General features: G+C 38.9%; 1 protein-coding gene across 6 annotated transcripts in view; it reads right to left on the bottom strand.

The window, feature by feature from the left end:
- Positions 1 to 21,034, bottom strand: part of LOC150076415 (putative RNA-binding protein Luc7-like 2) — a 222,315-nt gene that overhangs the window by 80,328 nt on the left and 120,953 nt on the right. For all 6 annotated transcript variants that reach the window (XM_090387884.1, XM_090387885.1, XM_090387889.1 and 3 more), the window contains one exon: positions 17,914 to 18,024. In XM_090387884.1, the coding sequence (XP_090244010.1) occupies positions 17,914 to 18,024 (111 nt within the window). The remainder of the gene's footprint in view (positions 1 to 17,913; positions 18,025 to 21,034) is intronic.

Raw genomic sequence — 21,034 nt, 5'->3', positions numbered from 1 at the left:
AAGATGGTGTAGTTCATTTAGGTTTAGCTGAGGATGATTCGTCTGACTGTTTTTTGTTTGAGGAGCATTTTTTTTCAGTTTTTTTTTTGGAAAGGTGGGGCGTACAGTATCCATAGTGTTATTTGCATGAAGTTCTAGTATGGGTTCCTCATGATCTGGGTGTACATCTATTTCCACACTATTGGTGAATGATTCAGGTTTCTTATTGTCTTTAGTAGTTTTTAATTTTTCTTTGTCATGCGGGACTGTCAGAGTATCAGTTGGGATACTGATTGGGATGTTGGTCGATTCACTGGTTTTAGTTTGATGTGTGTCTTTTCCAGAGTTCGATAATGTATTTTTACCCAGTTAGTTAGAGATGTGCTGGGAGGTACTGATACACCGGTTTGAACTGCTGTTGAATGAAAGCTTCGAGTGTGAGAAGCATATGAACGACTGGGCATGGTCAACATAACCTGTCTATGTGCCTCAGGGTATGTGACTTTGTGCTCTAAAAAATTTTATATTTTTGGATTTTCTTCCCTGTTTTCCACATTTCACAAGATTTGGAAAAGGCTGGGTGACTTTCTTTGCAGTTGGGGCAAATGGAACTCGAGGCTGAACAGTCTGCTTGTGTATGCTCCTTGGAACCACAAACAGGACAGATGGCATCACCTCTGCATGCTTGTTGGGAGTGTCCATATTTTTGGAATTTAAAACAACAAATGGGATTAGGAATATAAAGCCGAATTCGGCAGTTTAAATATCCAGCTTTTACTGGGGATGGCAAATCTGGGGTGCTGAAAGTTAAAATGATTGATCTAGTTGGGACGAGATTTCCATCGTTTTTAGTCATCATGCATTTGGCACAGATTACTTTTTAATTACTCAGTTCTTGAACTAATTCCTCTTCAGATATTGTAAGTAGATCCCATTCTGTTATGATGCCTTTCGAGGAATTTAAGGTGTTATGTGGAGTAATAGATACTGGGAGCCCACTGAATGTCTGTTTTGAGCAGCCACTCGGAATGTTTGGAGTTGGATGTTTCAATAAGTAGGTCTCTGGATTGCAGTCGTTTAACCATTTTTGGTGTTCCAGCAATGGATTCCAAATATCTTTGGACGATGAATAGTGATAATTTGCCGACAGGCTGGTTGGTGAGAAAGTGTATCACCAGAAAGTTTGGCATCTCGTTGCACTACACTTCTCTTTGGCGCCTTTTTGGTTGATTCAAGTCATCATCATTGGGTTTGTCCAGCCTTGAGTTTGAAGGCTCTAGAGGTGGATAGTCATTTATATCTATGGTTACTCCTTTTTGCCCTGGAGGATAACTCCCCCCCCCCAAATTCCTGGCCCCGCCACAGGAAGGCAGGAGCAGTGCCGCTCGGAGGCCATGGGCTTGAAGTGTTAGTTGATTAGTAAAACTAGAAATATAGGAAAAAGAAAGGTGTGTTTCCTTTCTGTGTGTTCTAACTTGTGGCTTTCAAGTATAGAACCACTTTACTTCATTACAAGTTTTAAAGAAAGACTGTTGATAGCAATGTAGGAATTTAAAAGGAAATAACTTCAATCACTTAACAAGAGCACTCTATATGAATATTGCTTGGCCTCGAAATACACTTGCCACCCAGGGCCCAGTCATCATAGAACATAGGTTGTGTTAGGGTAACTAATAGTAAGAACAGGTGCAAGTATTTGAATGTACACCCATAAGAGTATAGTAAATAAATTTGATGAAATTGAAGTGCTGGTTAAGACATCAAAGGCAGATATTGTTGGGAAATCAGAGACAAGGTTTCACACAGAAATAAGGAATGCAAAATTGGAATATGGGGAGTGCAATGTGTACAGAAAGGATAGGAAGGGAGGAAGGTTTCTTAACTATGCTGTTAGTTAAGAAACACAAAATCTAAGGAAGTGCATTAGGTTGACAGTGCAATGTTGAGTATGGTGTGACGTAAGCATTGGGAAAGCAAATATGAGAGTAGGAGTGTGTTATAGGTCTAATGACTCTGATGAGTACAATGAACAACTATACACATAAATAGAGTGGACCAGTAAATCAGAATGTCTTCTAAGAGGGGATTTTAACTTCCCAGATATTGACTGGGACTTCTGGGTTGATCACTCGCACACTAGCAAGGCGTTTGTGGATTTATTGGATGATTGTTTTCTACAGCAGCATGTTTAAGAGCCAACCAGGGAGAGTAATACTCTTTGATGTGATTATCACAGTGTACTGATGTGGGATTTACTTAAAAATGTAACTACCATCAGAAGGAAGGGTTTTTGCTTTCGTAAAGATGACTACAGTGGCCTGAGACAGTTTTTTTAATTCTACACAGTGGGACCAACTGATGATGTCACCAACAGTAAATTCTAAATGGGAAGCATTGAAGGAAGTAATCTTGGAAGCTATTAGGGTTTTTCTTCCAACTAAGAAATACTGTTGAATTTAGGCCTATATGGATGTTAGATGAACTTATGAGACTCACAGAGAAGAAAAATGCATGTAATGCATACAAATTATCAGGCAACAGAGATATATGTTATATATAAGCTAGTCAATCAAGTCACAAAGGAGGTTAGTCAAGCAAAGGCAGATTACAAGAAATCTTTGGCAAAGGATGCAAAGAAAGCTGTTGTTGTTGTTGTTGTTATTTGGTTTCTAGGAACATTGGCAACTAAGGCCATATTGCTCCGGGATATGCGGTGGTCATTCCCTGACCTTTCTGCATCCTCCATATTTGGTGGTGGCAAAGAAAGCAATGGCTTCTTTACTTAACTCTAGAAAGAAGGGGATGAATCATATTGGCCCACTTGATATTGATGGTTTGACTCTTGATGATCCTGCTCAGAAAGCTGATGAACTGAATGAGTATTTTGCATCCACATTCACACAAGAGGAATTCTGCAGGGAAGTTGAGGATAGAAGCTTATTAAACTCTAACAGGGAGTTAAATGATTTTGTAATAACTGAGAGAAAAGCGGAGGGGAAATTATTGAAGTTAAACATAATGAAGGCACCTAGAGTGGATGGGATCTATCTAGTTATATTAAAGGAAGTGGCAAAGGAAGTAAGCAAACCCTTAGCCATAATTATGAGAGCATATTGGGACTCACGGGAGGTCCCCAAGGACTGGAGATGTGCAAATGTATTCCCAATTCACAAAGAGGGATCAAAGGGTGACATGAGAAATTACAGAGCTATTAGTTTAACATCTACTCCAGGGAAAATAATGGAGTTGCTGGTTAAAGAAGCATTGCAGGATCATATAGATAAGACTGTAGTAATAATTCAGACACAGCATGGAAAGTCTTGTCTGATCAATTTGATTGGACATACATACTATGATGTAGTAAGTAGTCACAAAGGAATTGGATGCAAAATATAATTTTGATATTGTATACTTGGATTTCAGGTAAGTTTTTGATACTGTTGCACATGGAAGACTACTGTACAAATTGAAGCAGTATGGTATTAAGGGCAAGTTGCTGCAATGGATAAAAGGGTGGTTGAGTGGGAGAAGACAGTGATAATGAATGGATGCTGTTCTTCATGGAATAATGTTATTAGTGGAGTCCACCAGGGTTCGGTGTTGAACCCACTGTTGTTTTGTATATTTATAAATGATATTGATGAAGGTCTATCAGGTTTAATGTCCAAGTTTGCAGATGATACAAAGGTTGGCAGTGTTGTTAATGACAGTATGCTACTGCAACAGGATCTAAAAAATTTGGGCAGATGTGGAGAAGTGGCAACTGAAATTTAACATTGATAAATGCAAAATACTGCATATGGATAGCAATAATCCCAGAAAAATACAACTGTGTGGTACTACACTCGTTGTAGTGGAGAATGAAAAAGACCTGAGGTAATTGTGCAGTCTGTGGTTTTTTTTTTTTTTTTTTTTAAGGAGCATTAGCAACTAAGGCCATATTGCTCCGGGATATGCGGTGGTCATTCCCTGACCTTTCCGCGTCCTCCGTATATGGTGGCGACGGGCTCGAACCCGGGTCTAATCAAGAAGCGTGTGCTACGCACTGCTGCTCCTTCCCACCTGGCTACGGAGGCGCCTTGTGCAGTCTGACAAGTGGTAGCTTCCCCCCCAAGACTGAAGGATTCACACTTGTCATCCAGATTAGGTAATCAACACCACCAGGAACTACAGGAAATACATCACAGTATGGAGTGATATATGACATATCTACGATGCCACTTGGCCCTAGAAACAATCCAGCACACCACTGCAGGATGCAGGATGATCACTCAGGCGGAGTACACTCACAGACACCACCACCAGGTCACTAGGATAATACATCAGAAACAAGTGCAAAAATACCAGCTGATCACAGAAAGTGTACTATATGACAAGTATGAAGCTCATGCCGTACTAGTGACCCTTACAAAATTTATTGGGACCATTCCATAATAATGACAAAATAATCCAACACAACAGACCAGACTCATCAACAAGAAGGAAATTGCTACCTAACTGATCGACATAATGGCACCTACCACTAGCACCCTCCAGAAAACCTATGAGGAAAAATCAGTAAATACTCAAACCTAAGACAAGAAGGATGTCAAAGAAATGTGGCATATAGAACAAGTAATGACCATTTTGATCACAGTGTCAACCACTGGCATAGTGCCAAAGTGCCTTCATAAGAATGTAGTAGTAATAAGCCTTCCAGAGAACACTTACATGGAACTCCAGAGAGTCATGGTCCTGGAGAGTAAGAGAGCTCCTCAAACAACAGTAATAATAATAATAATAGTAACCGGACACAACCAACCACCCCACGTACTTGGTAGCAGCACCGGCACAGGGCAGAAAACATCCTATAAAGGAGAAAAAGTTTTAACAACAATAATAATAATAACGAAGAACCTGATAGCTCCTGGAATCTTGGAAAAAATCAAGCAGGACATGAGCGATCAACTACAAAGGATAAAGAATATGGAACCAGAGGAGGAAGAGCAAGAAGAAATACAACCCACAGCAGCTGAAGAGGAAAGAGATGAGGTCATGATGTCCAGAATAGAGGATGAGTGGAAGAAGGCCCTAACAGAATTCGAAGGAATGGACCCCACAAAGACTCGCGTGATCAGAGGCCAAATTGAACCTTGTTGAGAGTCACAGACCACCTCAATCAGCAAATAATACCGCATTACCCCGACAACAATGGTGCAACACTGGAGGCCATCCACACAGCCATGTATTGTGCTGCTGTAGCAGCCACAAGGATTAAAGAGAAGCGGTTAAAAGAGAAAAGATTAAAAGAGAGAGAGACCAGCAGCAGAAGAACCGAAAACAGAAGGAACCAGCAGCTTGGGAAAGAAGACTTAATTCTTCTATTTTCAGCAGAAAATAGAAGAATTAAGAGTCAAGGTAGGCCAATTGAACCCAGTACCAACAGGGCAATAGGAGTAAGAAATTAATTGGAAAAGTGAAGAGCATCCTCAAGAGAGACAACGTCCACAACAAACATGAGACAAAAAAAAAAACAAAACAGAGAATAGGAGAGTACTAGGAGACATTGAAGCAGAACCCCCTTGCACTCAGCAAGAGACTGTGCCAACACAAAGAGAGCTCCCAGAGGAAAATAAACAACCGAATCTCTGATGAGGACCAAAGAGGCTTCTACAGGAGTCCCGGAGAAGATGGGAATGGACCACATGAGCAGAAGACGATTGAGGAGTTCTGGGGAAACATATGGAGTAGGGAAGTAAGACATAACAGCCAAGCCTCCTGAATAGAACTAGAACGCAAGAAAATGAAGGACGTACAAGAAATGAGAGAGTGGGAGATTCGGAAAGAAGAAATAAAACAGATGATCAAGAACTCTCACAACTGGTGAACTCCAGGAATAGATAACGTCCACAACTACTGATACAAGAAGCTTACTTGCACACACAAGCACCAGGCAGAGCAGTTCACCCGAATGATAAGGCACCCAGAGACAATCCCGAAGTTTCTCACTCAAGGATTCACATATCTGAAGCCTAAAGGCGAAGAAATAAGAAACCTGGTGAAATCACCTGCTGGTTGGTTGGTTATTTGATTTTTAGGAGCATTAGCAACTAAGGCCATATTGCTCCGGGATATGCGGTGGTCATTCCCTGACCTTTCCGCATCCTCCGTATTTGGTGGTGATGGGCTGGAACCCTGGTCTAATCAAGAAGCGTGTGCTACGCACTGCTGCTCCTTCCCCCCCTGGCTACAGAGGCGCCTGCCAATCACCTGCCTCCCAACAACGTACAAGATCCTGACCAGCTGCATAACCAGGAAGATATCAGACCACTTGGAGAGCCAGAACATAATGGATGAACAGCAGAAAGGATGCAAGCAGCTAAGCAAAGGTTGCAAGGAGCAATTCACCATAGATGCAGCGGTTATGGAGCAAGCTGCAAGAAGTGCTGCAACATGTACACAGCCTACATCAATTACTGCAAGGCCTTCAACTCCATGACTCATAGCTGGCTAATAGAGGCTGAACATCTACAAAGTCAATCCGATAGTGACAAACTTCCTAGGAGAAACGATGGCGAAATGGAGTACCACCATTAAGGTCAAAAACATCACAACCAGGTCAATCTCCATCAGGAGAGGAAGCTTTCAGGGAGATGCCCTGAGCCCATTGTGGTTCTGTCTAGCACTTAACCCACTATCCACCATGCTCAACAATAGCAAGTACGGATATAATAGCAAAGAAAGAAGGAAGAGCCTGTACACCCTCACCCACCTGATGTACACGGATGACATCAAGCTCTATGCAGGAACCAAGATGAAGTTCCGGCAACCACTCCAGATCACAGAAGAATTCAGTAATGATATTAGGATGGAATTTGGTCTAGACAAATGCAAGACCCGTGGATTGCACCAGGGAAAATTAATCAACCGAAACTACCAGCTGCAGGCTGGTAAAGAGATTGAAGCCATGGCGGAGGCCTACAAATACTTGGGGATGATGCAGGCTCAGCAGTTACAGCACAAGGAAATTAAGGCCTGCCTGACTGAAAAATACCATCAGAGACTTGGAAATTCCCTCCATTTCTTCCTGAATGGAGGGAACACAGTTAAAGCCATAAACACCTATGCAGTCCCAGTGCTAACATACGCCTTCAGAGTCATAGATTGGACTAATACCGAGCTGGAGGATATCATGAGAAAGACAAGGACAATGATGACCAAGAGCTGCCAACACCTCCCGAAATCAGCTGTGGAGAGACTGACAATTGCCCAGAAAGGAAAAGGAAAGAGCCTGACAGACCTCGTCGAGCAACAGAAGACAGTGATTGCTAACCTGAAGGATTACCTCCAGAAACACACAGCAGCACTCCAGCAGGCCATAAGGAAAATAGACAAGTGGTATACCCCACTCAACCTAAGCGAGGAGCCCCTCCCAGCCAGGAGGCACAAACAAAGCTAGAAAACTGAATATGAACTAGAAAATTTAATATGGCCATTATTTTGATAATATAAACCTACACTGAAATTTTTATTTTAATTCTGAAGATAATTCCTAAGTGAGGATTATACTAACAAGTCACTTTAGTGTTAATTATAACTTTCAAATAACCATAACATACATGAGATGAGAATACCAGAAAAGAGGAAATACAAGTTACTGATGTGGAAGGGGAAGTGTACAATTCTCATAGGAGAAGTGGAATAATGCTCAGTATATGAACATGCTCTTTGAGTACACGGGGGTTCAAGCCCCTGACTGCTAAATACGGTTGATCTGCCAATCCACACTAGACCAGCATGGCAGATTATGGTCCATTTCCTTCAGCATGAATTGTTGAGGAGGCTTCCATCCTACAGTGGGTTGATAATGGCTGCAGTTTACCTTTACCTTTTATACTGAACACTATTTTTGATTATCGAACAACTGAATGTTGTGTCACAACAATTGTAAAATTGAATGGCTTTACATATACAGTCGATTCCAGTTATTAGTTTCACGTAAATAGTTAAAAATACAATGTACCTCTGCTTTACAATTGGTTCACTGTACAATCAAATCACTTTAAAATAGTAAAAAGATAAGCAATCAATAACAAAGAACACGGTACACACAAATTGCAAGTAACACGATACGTGCAAGTGAGAACGGAGTAACAAGTTATGAAGCTTTAAAAATAGGAATGAAGAGAAGATTCTGAAAATTAATTTTTTTATGATTGAAGATTTCATGGAAGTGTAAACACATCTCACCACAGAACTCCAGATGTCGGTATTATTGCAAATTCGATAAGATCGAATTTACTATCCGTTTATGACAGATTGCACTAACAGAAAAGCCCAATAAACAGGTGACTGCTACTTGTTTTATGGTTGTGACATCCAGAAATCCTACCGAACCATGTGGTACGGTCGGAGACAATCATAGGGTGATCTCCATTGCGGCGGTCTCCTGCCCGATTAAACGGCATGTTATCCTAATTAAGCGAAGTAAATCCTGGTTATTTTCTCGATTGGGTTGTGTTTTTTAAGATTTGCCCCAAATAAACGGCTGCCCCAAATAACCGGAATCCACTGTAGTACTTGGTAGTTTTTTTCACTCATTAATTTTTTTGCTCTTCAGTAATGTAATGGTTATGCGCACGCACACACACAAACTTCCACCTGGAATATAAGCTTCCACCAGGCACTGTTGAAGTGGTTAGCTGAATAAATTGAGAAGCACTGGACAAATTATTAAACTGAATGTGCAAATGATGTGGGTCCTTTGTTTTTTGAATTTACATCTATATATATTCCTTTTTTCTTTTTGGTTGATGCTGTATAAAGTTCCTTGCATCATTTTGCCTCTACAAATACAAATAAGTGGATAATAAGTTTGTTCGTTTGATATCTAGTATTCTAATAATAAAGATTAGGATACTTTAATCTTGGATACTCTTACATATCCAGGATTAAACAGGCTTCTAATGCATCATTAACCTGTGAAATGTATGTACAAGGCTCCTCTTTGAACTATGAAAAAAATAAAAAATAAAAAAAAGAAAAGTAATTTGAGAGGATATAGAAAGCACACTATCTCTCAAAATAATATACACATTTCTTTTCGCTTTTAGAGAGATTAGTAGGCTGAGTAACGTATGTCCAGAAAGTTGTTTTTAACATTTTCAGGGATCTTTCGCCTTCTTTTCCTGCATTCCTTGAATATACTAGTTATGTTACGTGTCATAAGGAAGCTTGTCCAGTGGCAACCATTTCCCTAGCATATCTCTATCAGAACAGGCCAAAAGTACATTAAAAAAAAAAATCCCTTGAAGTTCCTTGAAAAGAATCATTTGAACATCACACAACACAACAAAATCCTCCACAGCAGAAAGTGCTGCTCACACAGAAAATATATTCTGTAAAATGGATAACTGGAATAGAACCAACGCATGTCTGCTAGCTGCTAGGGCAAAAGAAGTCGATGTTGTGGAGTGGAGCAGCAATCATCTTTCTTTTAAGGGCAGAAAATGTGATACTGTTACACACATTGGTACTAATGATATTAACAGCACCGGAGACCTGAGGATATACTTAACAAGTAAAAGGCAATGTTGAAATAAAGTTACACATTACGATTAAATTTGAAAGTGTCTGTAATTCTTCCCAGATATGATAAGGTGTACAGTCAGTCCTTGTATAGAATGATAGTTGTGTTCCCAGCAATGCAAAGCGTGCAATGCAAAATCATGCAATATAAACAACAGGCCCTATGGGAAAAATAGGGATAGGTGCCGACCACCCAAGATTGAACACACATTTGTAACCAAAACATTACCAAACACAATAAATTATCATAATAAAATATTGCTAATGCTTTTGCTTCTATCGTAAGCAAACTTGTTTTTTGTTTGATTTTCTATCCAAACAGATGACAGCTGTTCCATCTCTTCCAATTCTTTGTGTCTTAATCTAATGGATTTTAATTACACTTTGAGTTGTTCCTGCTATGAAAGTTTTTATTTTCTCTGCATTCTTTCTAATTCTCGGCAGTGCCTCATTTAGGCCTATAGCACTGCAGTATCACATGGTCTATCATTTCGCTCAAAGTGTTTCAAAATTTCATATTTTTTTCTCTGTCGACAGAGGCAGACTGGCCATAAATCTTACCAGGGAAACCACGGTGGGTCGGAGGCTGGTGTGATTTTGGCCATAAACGCTAGTATGAGGCCACTACAAATTTTCCCGGGTAAGAATTTTTGACCCAGTCCACCTCTGTTTATCGATATTGCTTTTCTTTTTCTCTTCTCACCAGGACGCTTCCTTTTCACATCTTTTAAGTATTTTACTCATTTTTAAGGAATAAAGCACAATTACAAAATGAGGAGACACGCTTGATACACATAAACAAAGCGGTGAGCGTGTAGCAACTGAATAAACAACACTGTAAAGGCAGAGACAACTCTATTTACACTTCACTAGCTCACATTTTACTAAAGCACATTTCTGGGGGTTACTACCTTAAAACAATAAAAACAATTTCCAGTTGTGTTCCTGCTAGTGGAATCTGTTATAAACTGGTAGTAAACTCGATCTAATTGAATTTGCGATAATACCGATAGCTGGAATTTTAAGTTGTTATGGTGAAATGTGTTTCCCCTTCACTGATATAAAAAACATAAATACATTTTCAGAATCTTCTCTTCATTCCTATCGTGTTGCTTTCACTCGGGGTGATTCCACGCTTGACTGCAATTTTGTAAAAATATCTTCATAATTTAATTTTTATTCGCCTTTGAGAGCTGTCACCTCACCAAGTCACCCTATACTCTTCCCATTGTAGGGTGATATTCACTTCATGTAAAAGGCTGTTTCCTTTTTTTTTTTTTTTAGCGTACACTCGTTGACGCCGCACTAGGGAAAACAGCAGTTGAAACACTATGCCATCTTTATGAGTCCGGCTGATTCACAACAAGAGATCGTTACTCGAATGGATCGGACAAACATCGTGGAGGTAGTGTTTATAAAACTGTGAGAAAGTATATGACTTTTGTCAGACAGAACTGAGTAATGTCAATTAAGGAACATACTTTTGGATGAAATCTGAACCTGATAACTATGGGGTGATTGCTGTCTGGGAATTCCTTGTGTAGGAACGAACAGACATTAGACCTAGTGACTACCACTGGACAGTCTGGAAATGCCACCCCATGCAGATGTGAGGTTCCTCTTTCTCCTCATAAATTCCATTTTTTACCGGGTCAGGTCTCCGAAATAACAGTCCCTAGGATTTTCTTTTCCCCACGAAACTAGCCTTTTGACCAATAGAAACATCGGAAACTCAAAAAGGGGGGGAGACATACATATATGCAGATGGGAGACAAAGAAAGGGGAGAAAAAAAGAGTGCGGACACAGAGAGACAGGACAGAGAGAGAGAGATCAGAGACGAATAGAACTAGGAGAAAAATCTAGAGAGAGAGACGAACACTGAGGAAGCTTTTTTTCGAGACTATCCGACCATAAGAGACGTCTCGTGAGTCTTGTGCCGCTGGCTCCTGCTCTTAACTGCCAACCCCTGAACATACCAAGGAGTATTCTGGTAAGTTTTACCCCATATTTGTAATATGATGGCTAGCAGAATGAAAGTGTCGAACATTAAGACCTAACCCCTTATTAACTAGAGTCCAGTGACAAACAACCCTCCTCCTAGGTACACACTATGGTAGCATCTATTTTATCACACTTAGAACCTAGAATTTAAGACTAACAAGATCTACTTGTATAAATGTAATACTATCAGTTGTGATTGTCAAACCTATATGGCATCCTTACACTTGTACCCAGTTATTCGGATAGTGAGCAGCAGTGCCAACTATAGGTTATGTGAAAGACGCAGACAAATTTATATGTATATCATCATATTAACCTATTGTTTATCCATTAATAAGAATTAAAGAGTTCTTATTTAACTGCTTGAAAGATGCAATAACTTATATCTATATTTTTATATCTATTTGTATGCTACAATTAATAAATCATGTTTTGTTTAATCATCCTTGCCTCCTAGCCATTCTCTTGCTACACGTTATCCACAGCATGAGTTTTATATTAAAAGAACCATATTATGCGGCATTTTGAGGTCTAATTAATAGAAATATTTCAGAACGAATAAACAACGCCGATTTTGATGTTGCGAGTCTATTCTCCACGATTCAGAATAGATCTTGAGAACAAGAGATTGTTGTCCCAAAGTATAAACCACTAGTCGATCATATAAAACACAGGCATTTTCTGGAACATCCGTATTAGTGATTGGACTTGCCCGGAACCTTATTGCACACATTGAATGGTGAATAATAGTAAGAGCTGATGGCCTTATTCTCCATTAGCATGATGTTCAGCAAGCAAGCACACAATAACAGAAAGCCCTGTGGAACAATTTCTTGTAAACACAAAGGTGAATTGTGCATAAGCGAATTCGGTTCGTGTTATATACGATATTGTTCCCCTATTTATAAATTGTGTATGGTCGAATTTGTGTAGTGTAAACACGTGTTATATGAGGACTGACTATACATGATATGTTTGTTTGTTATTTGGTTTTTAGGAGCATTAGCAACTAAGGCCATATTGCTCCAGGATATGCGGTGGTCATTCCCTGACCTTTCCGCATCCTCTGTATTTGGTGGTGACGGGCTCGAACCCCGGTCTAATCAAGAAGCGTGTGCTATGCACTGTTGCTCCTTCTCACCTGGCTACGGAGGCGCCTTGTACATGATGGGAGTCTTATCGATCAATTTGGCCTGGGAGAACTTGGAAGTGGATTCAAGAGTTACTGATGCTATCGAGGCAGTGTTAGGGTGGTTGAAAAACTACCAGCTTTGGGGGCGTCATCTCAAAGTGTTCGAGATAACAAGGTCTGTGTGTGGGGAAACGCGGTGTCCTCATGGGACAAGCAAACACACGGGCTGAGTTATTAAGGGCAAAAACAAGTGCATGTATACTTGCTTGTACACTAAATCCACCGAAGAGATATTGGAAACATGGTGCCAATTAGATATAAGGAAGGTGGAATCTGAATACGATATGCACCAAAAGGACAGACATAACAGGATGTGGGGGGAACAGGTGAAGTTATGCTCATGATTAAAAAGGACACAGAATATATGGCAGTGCACCCAGCTGACATGGGTGGCTAGTGCAATGTGCAGCTGCTTTGCTGTGACATAAGAACTAAGAAACAAAAATTAGAAGAATGTGTTATAGGCTTTTTTTTTTTTTTTTTTTTTTTTTTTTAATGAAAACTCCAAACATAAAAGGTATCAAAACCTATAGTACTTAGCATCATGCATGGGTTGAAGGAGATGGGGAGGGAGAGGATGCCAGAAACTTTGCTCGGGAGACATGGATTCAAGCCTCTAATAAGTGAAGTGCCGGTATTGAACCTGTTAGCATTAGCAGAGGCATATGATGCAAGAGAGCAAACTTATGCAGCATCAGCCAAAGGGGGGAAAAAAAAAATCCCGCTCCCATTTCACCCCTCCATTCGTACCAAATACCTGTGCAGCTTAGCCTTAAATTTATTTAGGCTATCAACTTCCACAAAAAAGGATGGAAGTCTGTTCCACCAACCAACCACCAGCTGGCTAAAGGCAAATTTCAGCACATCTATCCTACATCTCTTTCCTCAATTTGAATTTATGCCTCTCAGGTGATTATTCTGAGCAAGAGGAAGAATCCCATCAGATTTGAGCATGCTCAAACCATTCAAGGCTTTATACACCTCAACCAGATCACCTCACAGGTGCCTAGTCTCCACACACTGTAATTTGCAAAACTTAAGCCTTTCTTCGTAAGAGCAACCCTTTGTTCATTCACTAATCTTGTTGCCCTTCTCTGTACTCGTTCCAACAGGTCTACATCCTTCTTAAAATGAGGCCTCCAGACCTGTATACAGTACTCAAGGTGTCGCCTGACCATTGCCTTGCACAAGGAGATAATCACCTCCTTATCCCTGCTAGAAAAATTCCTGTATATCATGGACAAGACACTATGAGCTACTCTTGCAGACCGTCTGCACTGCTCGGAAAACTTCATATCTGCCTGCACAATTACCTTCAGGTTCTTTTTGTTCTCTACCACTGTCAGTGTAGCACCACAGAGTTGATACGTTACTCTGGGGTTACTGCTTCCCATATGTAGTACTTTACATTTGTCAATGTTAAATTTCATTTGCCACCTCTCAGTCTATCTGCTCAACTTTTCTAGATCCTGTTGCAGCAGGGTACTGTCATTAGTGCCCTTAATAACTCTGCCAATCTTCGTATCATCTGCAAACTTGGACATTAAGCTTGATATACCATCATCAATATCATTTATAAATACAGAAAACAACAATGGACCCAACACTGAACCCTGAGGAATTCCACTAATAACATTAGTCCACGATGAGCAGTGTCCACTGATTACCACTCTCTGTCTTCTCCCACTCAACCATCCCTTTATCCATAGCAGCAATTTGCCTCCAATGCCACACTGCTCCAATTTGATCAGCAGTCTTCCATGTGCAACAGTATCAAAAGCATTTCTAAGATTCAAATATATGATATCAAAGTTATTCCCTGAATCCAGTTCCTTTGTGACCACATCATAGTATCCAATCAAACTGGTCAGGCAATTTGATGCGCATCATCTACCACCTAGATATAGGAGTGGCGGGTGACTGCTTTTTGGGTGGATTTTGTGAGTTCAATAAATATTGTATAATTAGGATGAATGACTCTCTTGGTAGAATAGTCTTATCACTTTACATTCCAATGGAATGCTTCCCTGCAACTTTCTCAGAATATATGTTGGCTTATTGCTATTAATTGGCTCCTCTGATTTCTTTGCCTCTAGGCAGGACATGTTCAGTGCTGTCCGTATTTCTTTTTCTTCCTTCCATCGCTAGCATGCTCGTGAGCATGTAACCAGTGGAATGCCCTCCACACTCTTGAGCATGCTTATGAGTGTGCAGGGCATTCTCTTTAGCATTTGATACATACTGGCTTTGGAGCCAAATCCATGATTGTACGATCTTTTTGGACCACATCAAGTACATATAAGGGCAGGGAGACCATTTATCTTTGACACTTAAAACGGCATAGGAGATATAGGATACATATGGCCTTACTGGGCAGTGTAGGTACCCAGCTGTAATAGAATAGGGAGACATTGGTGAATTGAAAGTAAGGGTCTGCCATGGATGATTTGCCAAGTACTGATATATGTCTCAGAAATATGGGCTTTTGCTACAATCGCCTTTTTTTTTTTTGTGTGGATGAGCATTAGTTCCTGAAATGGCTCAACTTCAAGCACAAGCTGCCACCTCAAGTCAGAACTACAGAGCTGGCACAGAAACTGCAGTATACCAGGCTACACCATAAGATCTATGCAAAAAGACTGAACACCACAGTGAAGATGATGACAGGCCATATTAGCTATCCAAACATCTGGGATTTATGCCACTGGACGATCCCTCTTCACACCCTAAGGACCTCAACATCCCTTAGATCAAATCTGGATCACCACCATATGGCAGACAGATTCCTTCTGCTCAAATGCACAAGGCTAGGATGCCAATCTGAAACAATTTGTGGAGAATAGCAAATATATAGGAGGGCTATCCTTGCAGACATTATGTCATTCTGATTTTTCCATAATTGTGTCAGGTTCAAACCTTATTGAAAAGTGAGCATATTCATCTTCTAAAGAGTGCTTCAACTGTAATTAAGGAACCTTGCTCATCAATAGTGACTCTGCAATAATGAATTAATTGGAATCTGTGCACATGCAAAGGTTTGTCTCTTTTGTTTTCCCATTGGGTCCATGCCAACATCAGCTACTTCTCTGTCACTTATTCCAGCTGCTTGCTTTTCAATTACACAACTGCTGGAGATAGTGTAATTTGAGTATTGTTAACATGTTATGCACAAGGGACAATTTTTTTTAAAATTTGGGTAGTTCGTGACTTACCTATATGGCAAGCAGTAGGAGCTGGAGACTAAAATTCTTCAGGCTCTACTGATTTCTGTCAATCACAGTCGCACCATAGTGATGACACATATGCATTCATTTCTTGGGGATTGTATGTATGTATGTCTAGTTACTGTTATGTTATTTGGTTTTTTAGGAGCATTAGCAACTAAGGCCATATTACTCCTGGAATATGCGGTGGTCATTCCCTTGACCTTTCCGCATCCTCCGTATTTGGTGGTGACGGGCTCGAACCCCTGTCTAATCAAGAAGCGTGTGCTACGCACTGCTGCTCCTTCCCACCTGGCTACGGAGGCGCCCGTATAGTTACTGTCCTCCAGTATATCTATAGACTTGAGATACTGGAGGATTATTTGAATTTTTAAAGTTTACTGTGAAGTTGAAGTGTGATCAGACCCTGACATTTCTAGATATCTTGGTTCACTGAAGTAAACGTTCATTCTTCAGTCAACAAAGCTTTTTGTGCAGACCAATTCAGAAACCTGTGGTTCTGCTTTCAATTCTGCTCTGATTTCCAAAGAAATGAAAAGATATTTAACGTAGGGATGGACAAAGTAAGGTATAGCTATCTTTAGTGCCCCCGGAATACCTGGAACTTCAGGCTCATAATGCAGCATGCTCTGCTGCACTTCCTATCAGCCTCTCTCCATTAACCAGTCAGATGTTTTGCAAATGGTTGTATCCCCCACTATTTAGGTATCAATTATGCAGCTTTCCAAGATTTTGTGTATACTGTTAGTCAGCTTTCTGGAAGGAGTCAGGTTCAGTCTTTTAATATCCATATCAAGACCCTATTCCATTTTTTGTGCAGTAGTTAGCCTTTTAATATATACTGCCCAGAGTGCGCAATCTGTTATATTAGGGAATCTTGCAGAAGGCTTAAAGACTGCATTTCTGAGTATGAGAGTGCTAACAATACTGCAAACCTTACTTTGTTCCACCTTCTGCAAACATTTAATCCTCAAAATTTTGAGATTGCCTGCTCCTAATTTTCAACCTCAATTTAAGATTTTTTGTTTATTTGTTATTTGGTTTTTAGGAGCATTAGCAACTAAGGCCACATTGCTCCAGGATGTCTGGTGGTCATTCCCTGACCTTTCCGCATCCTCCGTATTTGGTGGTGACGGGCTCGAACCCCGGTCTAATCGAGAAGTGTGTGCTACGCACTGCTGCTCCTTCCCACCTAGCTACGGAGGCGCCTCTCAATTTAAGACAATGTACTTATACCCCAACATGAACTCAATGGACCCTAATATAACTATAACAGGAACTCATATCTACCCCTCATACTATGGAAACTATTAATCCACCAAGGTATGACTACTGATAATAATTTATAGGTATCCCCCACTATTTTTATAGGTAATAATTTATAGGTATCCCCCACTTAACAGCTGCTATCTCTAACACCTCATTTCTTTCTTTCTTTCCTCTCTCTTTCCTTCCTCATTTTCTTCTTTGCATGTGTCCACTGAATATGGCAAGTATGCTTTATATTTTTCAGCTTGAACTCCTCTATGGTTTATAAGCTATGTTTATACTTCATCACTTTTTAATGAGCTATAAAGGATTGTACATCCAAGAAAGTTACTCAGTGTATTTTATCCTTTGTGTTTGACATTCTCTGCATTAAACCTAGTTTTATTTTTCCGGTGTTTCATCCAGTAAATAAGCTGGATGAAACATGAGCAAAGTGTGGTATGATTATTAAAATTTTAATTGCCAAGCCATCATTTTATTTTATAGTTTAATAGTCTCAAGCATTAACATGAATTAGTGTTTTTTCCCCCTGCGGTTATTTTAATTATATGTTTCTCATCATAGTCAACCAAAAGCATTAAAAATTCTCCTTATTTAGAATGCTAATTTCATTTGTAATTTCTAATAAAATTTCATATCAATACTAACAAAGCTGTATATGTACCAAATTATTACAATACCTTTTCTGTTACTTCAGCACTCAGCTCTTCTTGTGTTTCTGCAAGGCGACGTTTTGCAACTTCTGTTCGTTGATCACAGTCATCAATGAAATTCTGAAGATGTTCCATAGCCTACAAGATATCATTATTTTATTAAATTAATTGGTAATTTTAAAATATGCATGTTTATTAATAAAAAATTTATAGTAATGATTTCTCAGAACAAAAATGACAAAAAAAATTGTAATAAAAAAAACCAACAACAATCACCCCCCCCCTTTTAAGTACTGACTTCCATTTTTCATGTAAGTCCTGCTGATAATATATGAATATTTTTACTATGCAGTTGACATATTGTAAGCAATGCTTAATGGTCGCTAGTTATTAGAATAAACCACTTTATAAAATCAAATTTCAGAGAACATTTTTATTCCCTGAAATTTAATTGAAATTAGATTTTTGGTATAAATTTTTGGTTATAAGAATAAAAAATTGAATTAAATACAGCAGACCCTACCTGAATAATCAGTAAGCAAGTGCAAAGTTACTCATGGAAATTTACTCAGTATTTACTCAGCATATAAGTTAAAAATTATTCAAGCTGCACGTTCAAATCAATATGACACCACAAAATACGGTAATAATATTCTTGTACTCTACCTTATAAATTCTTCTGACTTATGTGGCCATCCCAGAGAATTTATTTATTTGTCATTAAAAGCAGAAATGTGCAGATTGCAGGTAGTGGTAGCAAGAGGTTCAAGGTTTGCACAGAGATGCAATAAAAAATATACAGTACCAATGAGCCACTAATTCTATATGGCAAGCTTCCAAAAGTAAAGATCTACCCCTGAAAAATGCAACCATTTGCTGAATTTGTCAATGTAGTATATTCAGTTTGTAGGATAAATTTTGATAAATAAGAGCATGTTACATCCTTTCATAGACTATGAAAACACATTTAAAATACTGAAAATTGCTAATGGTTCAATGCAGACAGTGCACAAATCAATTCTGTTACAGAATAACTGTCCACATTTGGTATTTACCATAATTAGTGTACTATGAAGTTTTTCTGGTCTATTCATAATCCTGTTTTTCCACATTATGAATAGAGAAACAAGTTAAAATTTTGATGCTGACTGAAAAATGAAAACAATACTGCTGCTGATTTTGGAATCTCAGTCAAGCTGCTCTCTATAATCATAAAGAGAGAAAAAAAAAAAAAAAAAAGAAAAAAAAAAAATTAGTACTGAATTTCAGAAGAAATGGCAAATGTCAACTGAAAACACCTAGTTTTTCTGACACAGAAGGTATGGTGACCTGGACAAAATGTGCAAGGGGTAAAAATATTTTGTATCCAGTACTTCTCACTGAATTTTCAGAAAAAGCAGAAAAATATGTTGAACAACTAGGACATAGCAAATTTAAAGCAAATTCTGGATGGATAGATTAATGAAACCTATGGTGATGGTGCAGTGAAACATAGCTATTAGTGCGAAGTGGAATATCCATCCCAACTTAAAACACTTATAGTGCAAGCAATTACAGATACTTCTCACTGAATTTTTTTCCCTTGGTCAATAAATGTAGTGTTTTTCCTCTGTAACTAAAATATTATGATAATATAATTCTTTAATTTGTAATCGAACAGGTTTAAAACATGCTTCCATACTTTCCCTGAAGAAGCTTGTAATGATGCCTTATGCAAATATTTTTGAATAAAATTTGTTCTTTCTGGTTAACTACTTTACATATAAGTTGTATGTTCATGGTTACATAGTTAATTTTTCATAAACACACTTTTGTGATTTTTTTCAATTATTCTAATCACTTCCATCAAAAATGAGTACACACAAACAACCTTCTATAACAAAAAGCTAAAGGAAAACTTAACTTTTTGTTGGATAACAAGCACTAAAAAAAAAATAGGCAAATTATGAATTAAAGCATTTTATATACAATTAACATTTCTACATTTAATATCAATTTATCACAATTCATTGCAATTCATTGAATGCAAAGAAATATAACAATATTTCTTTGCATTCAACATAAAAATAACAAAGATGTTAAGTTTTAGAATACGAATGCAAAGAAATATGTTTGTGATGTACCAGAAAATTTTCAGTTTGTAATAATTATTCTTGCAGTAAATAACAGCACAAACTGACCTGCCACACTTTATTAGGTACACTTACATAATAGTGTGTAGATCTACCTATCCCTTAACAGCTTGGATTTGTTCTGACACAGACTCAATGAGATGTCAAAAGTATGTCTAAGGGATGTGGTCTGAGTTATTTAAACTGCTTTGCACAGTTGTTGAAAACTGGATGGAAGCACACTGCTAATCTGAATCTCAATCATTGAATTGAGTTCTGGCAAATAGCGCAACCACCACAGCAGGCTGAATTTGCTCTCATGTTCATTGAGTCAATTCTGTACAATTCTGGCCTTTGTAACCTGGTGCTTAATCCCATTGGAAAAACTTATATACAGATGGATACACTGCAGCCATAAAGTGATGTGCCACAAACAATTTTCAGATAACCAACAGATTTGATATGTTGCTCCACTGGTATCAAGGGGCCACGTATACCACAAACACACTTTCCACACTATTACATCATCATCATCATCATCACCAGTTTGTACTGTTGACCTGTAGCAGGATGGGTCCATACTCATGATTTTTCACCATATTCTAGACCTCCCATTAGTTTGAAACAGCAGGAAAGGGATTCGTCAGACCAAACAATGTGTTTTGAATTCCTCCATTACTCGTGTTCCTGAGCATTTTGTAGCAATACTTCCTTGTTTTTTCTGACAGGAGTGGAACTTGGTTCAGTCATCAGCTGAGATACCTTATCCATAACAAGTTATGCATTATAAAATGCCTCTTCGGCTACCACTGTTGTACAGGGTTGTTAATTGACTGATTACAGCCTTTGTTTCCCTGCAAGTCTTCTCAACCTCTACTGACCTCTGATATCAACGAGCTATTTCCAACCAGGATCGCTGGATGTCAGCTGGCTGTTGACATTCAGCGATCAACCTTGACATAACCAAGATATATGTACAGTCAATTCCGGTTATTTGAGACACATTGGGACTAGTGCATCTTGGCCCGATTAAGCGG

The sequence above is a fragment of the Mastigoproctus giganteus genome, chromosome 13 (assembly GCF_048544385.1).
Source record: "Mastigoproctus giganteus isolate SK-2022 chromosome 13, ASM4854438v1, whole genome shotgun sequence".
Lineage (NCBI taxonomy): Eukaryota > Metazoa > Arthropoda > Arachnida > Uropygi > Thelyphonidae > Mastigoproctus > Mastigoproctus giganteus.
Note: the sequence above shows the minus strand (reverse complement) of the source record. Positions and strands in the feature narration are given on the sequence as shown.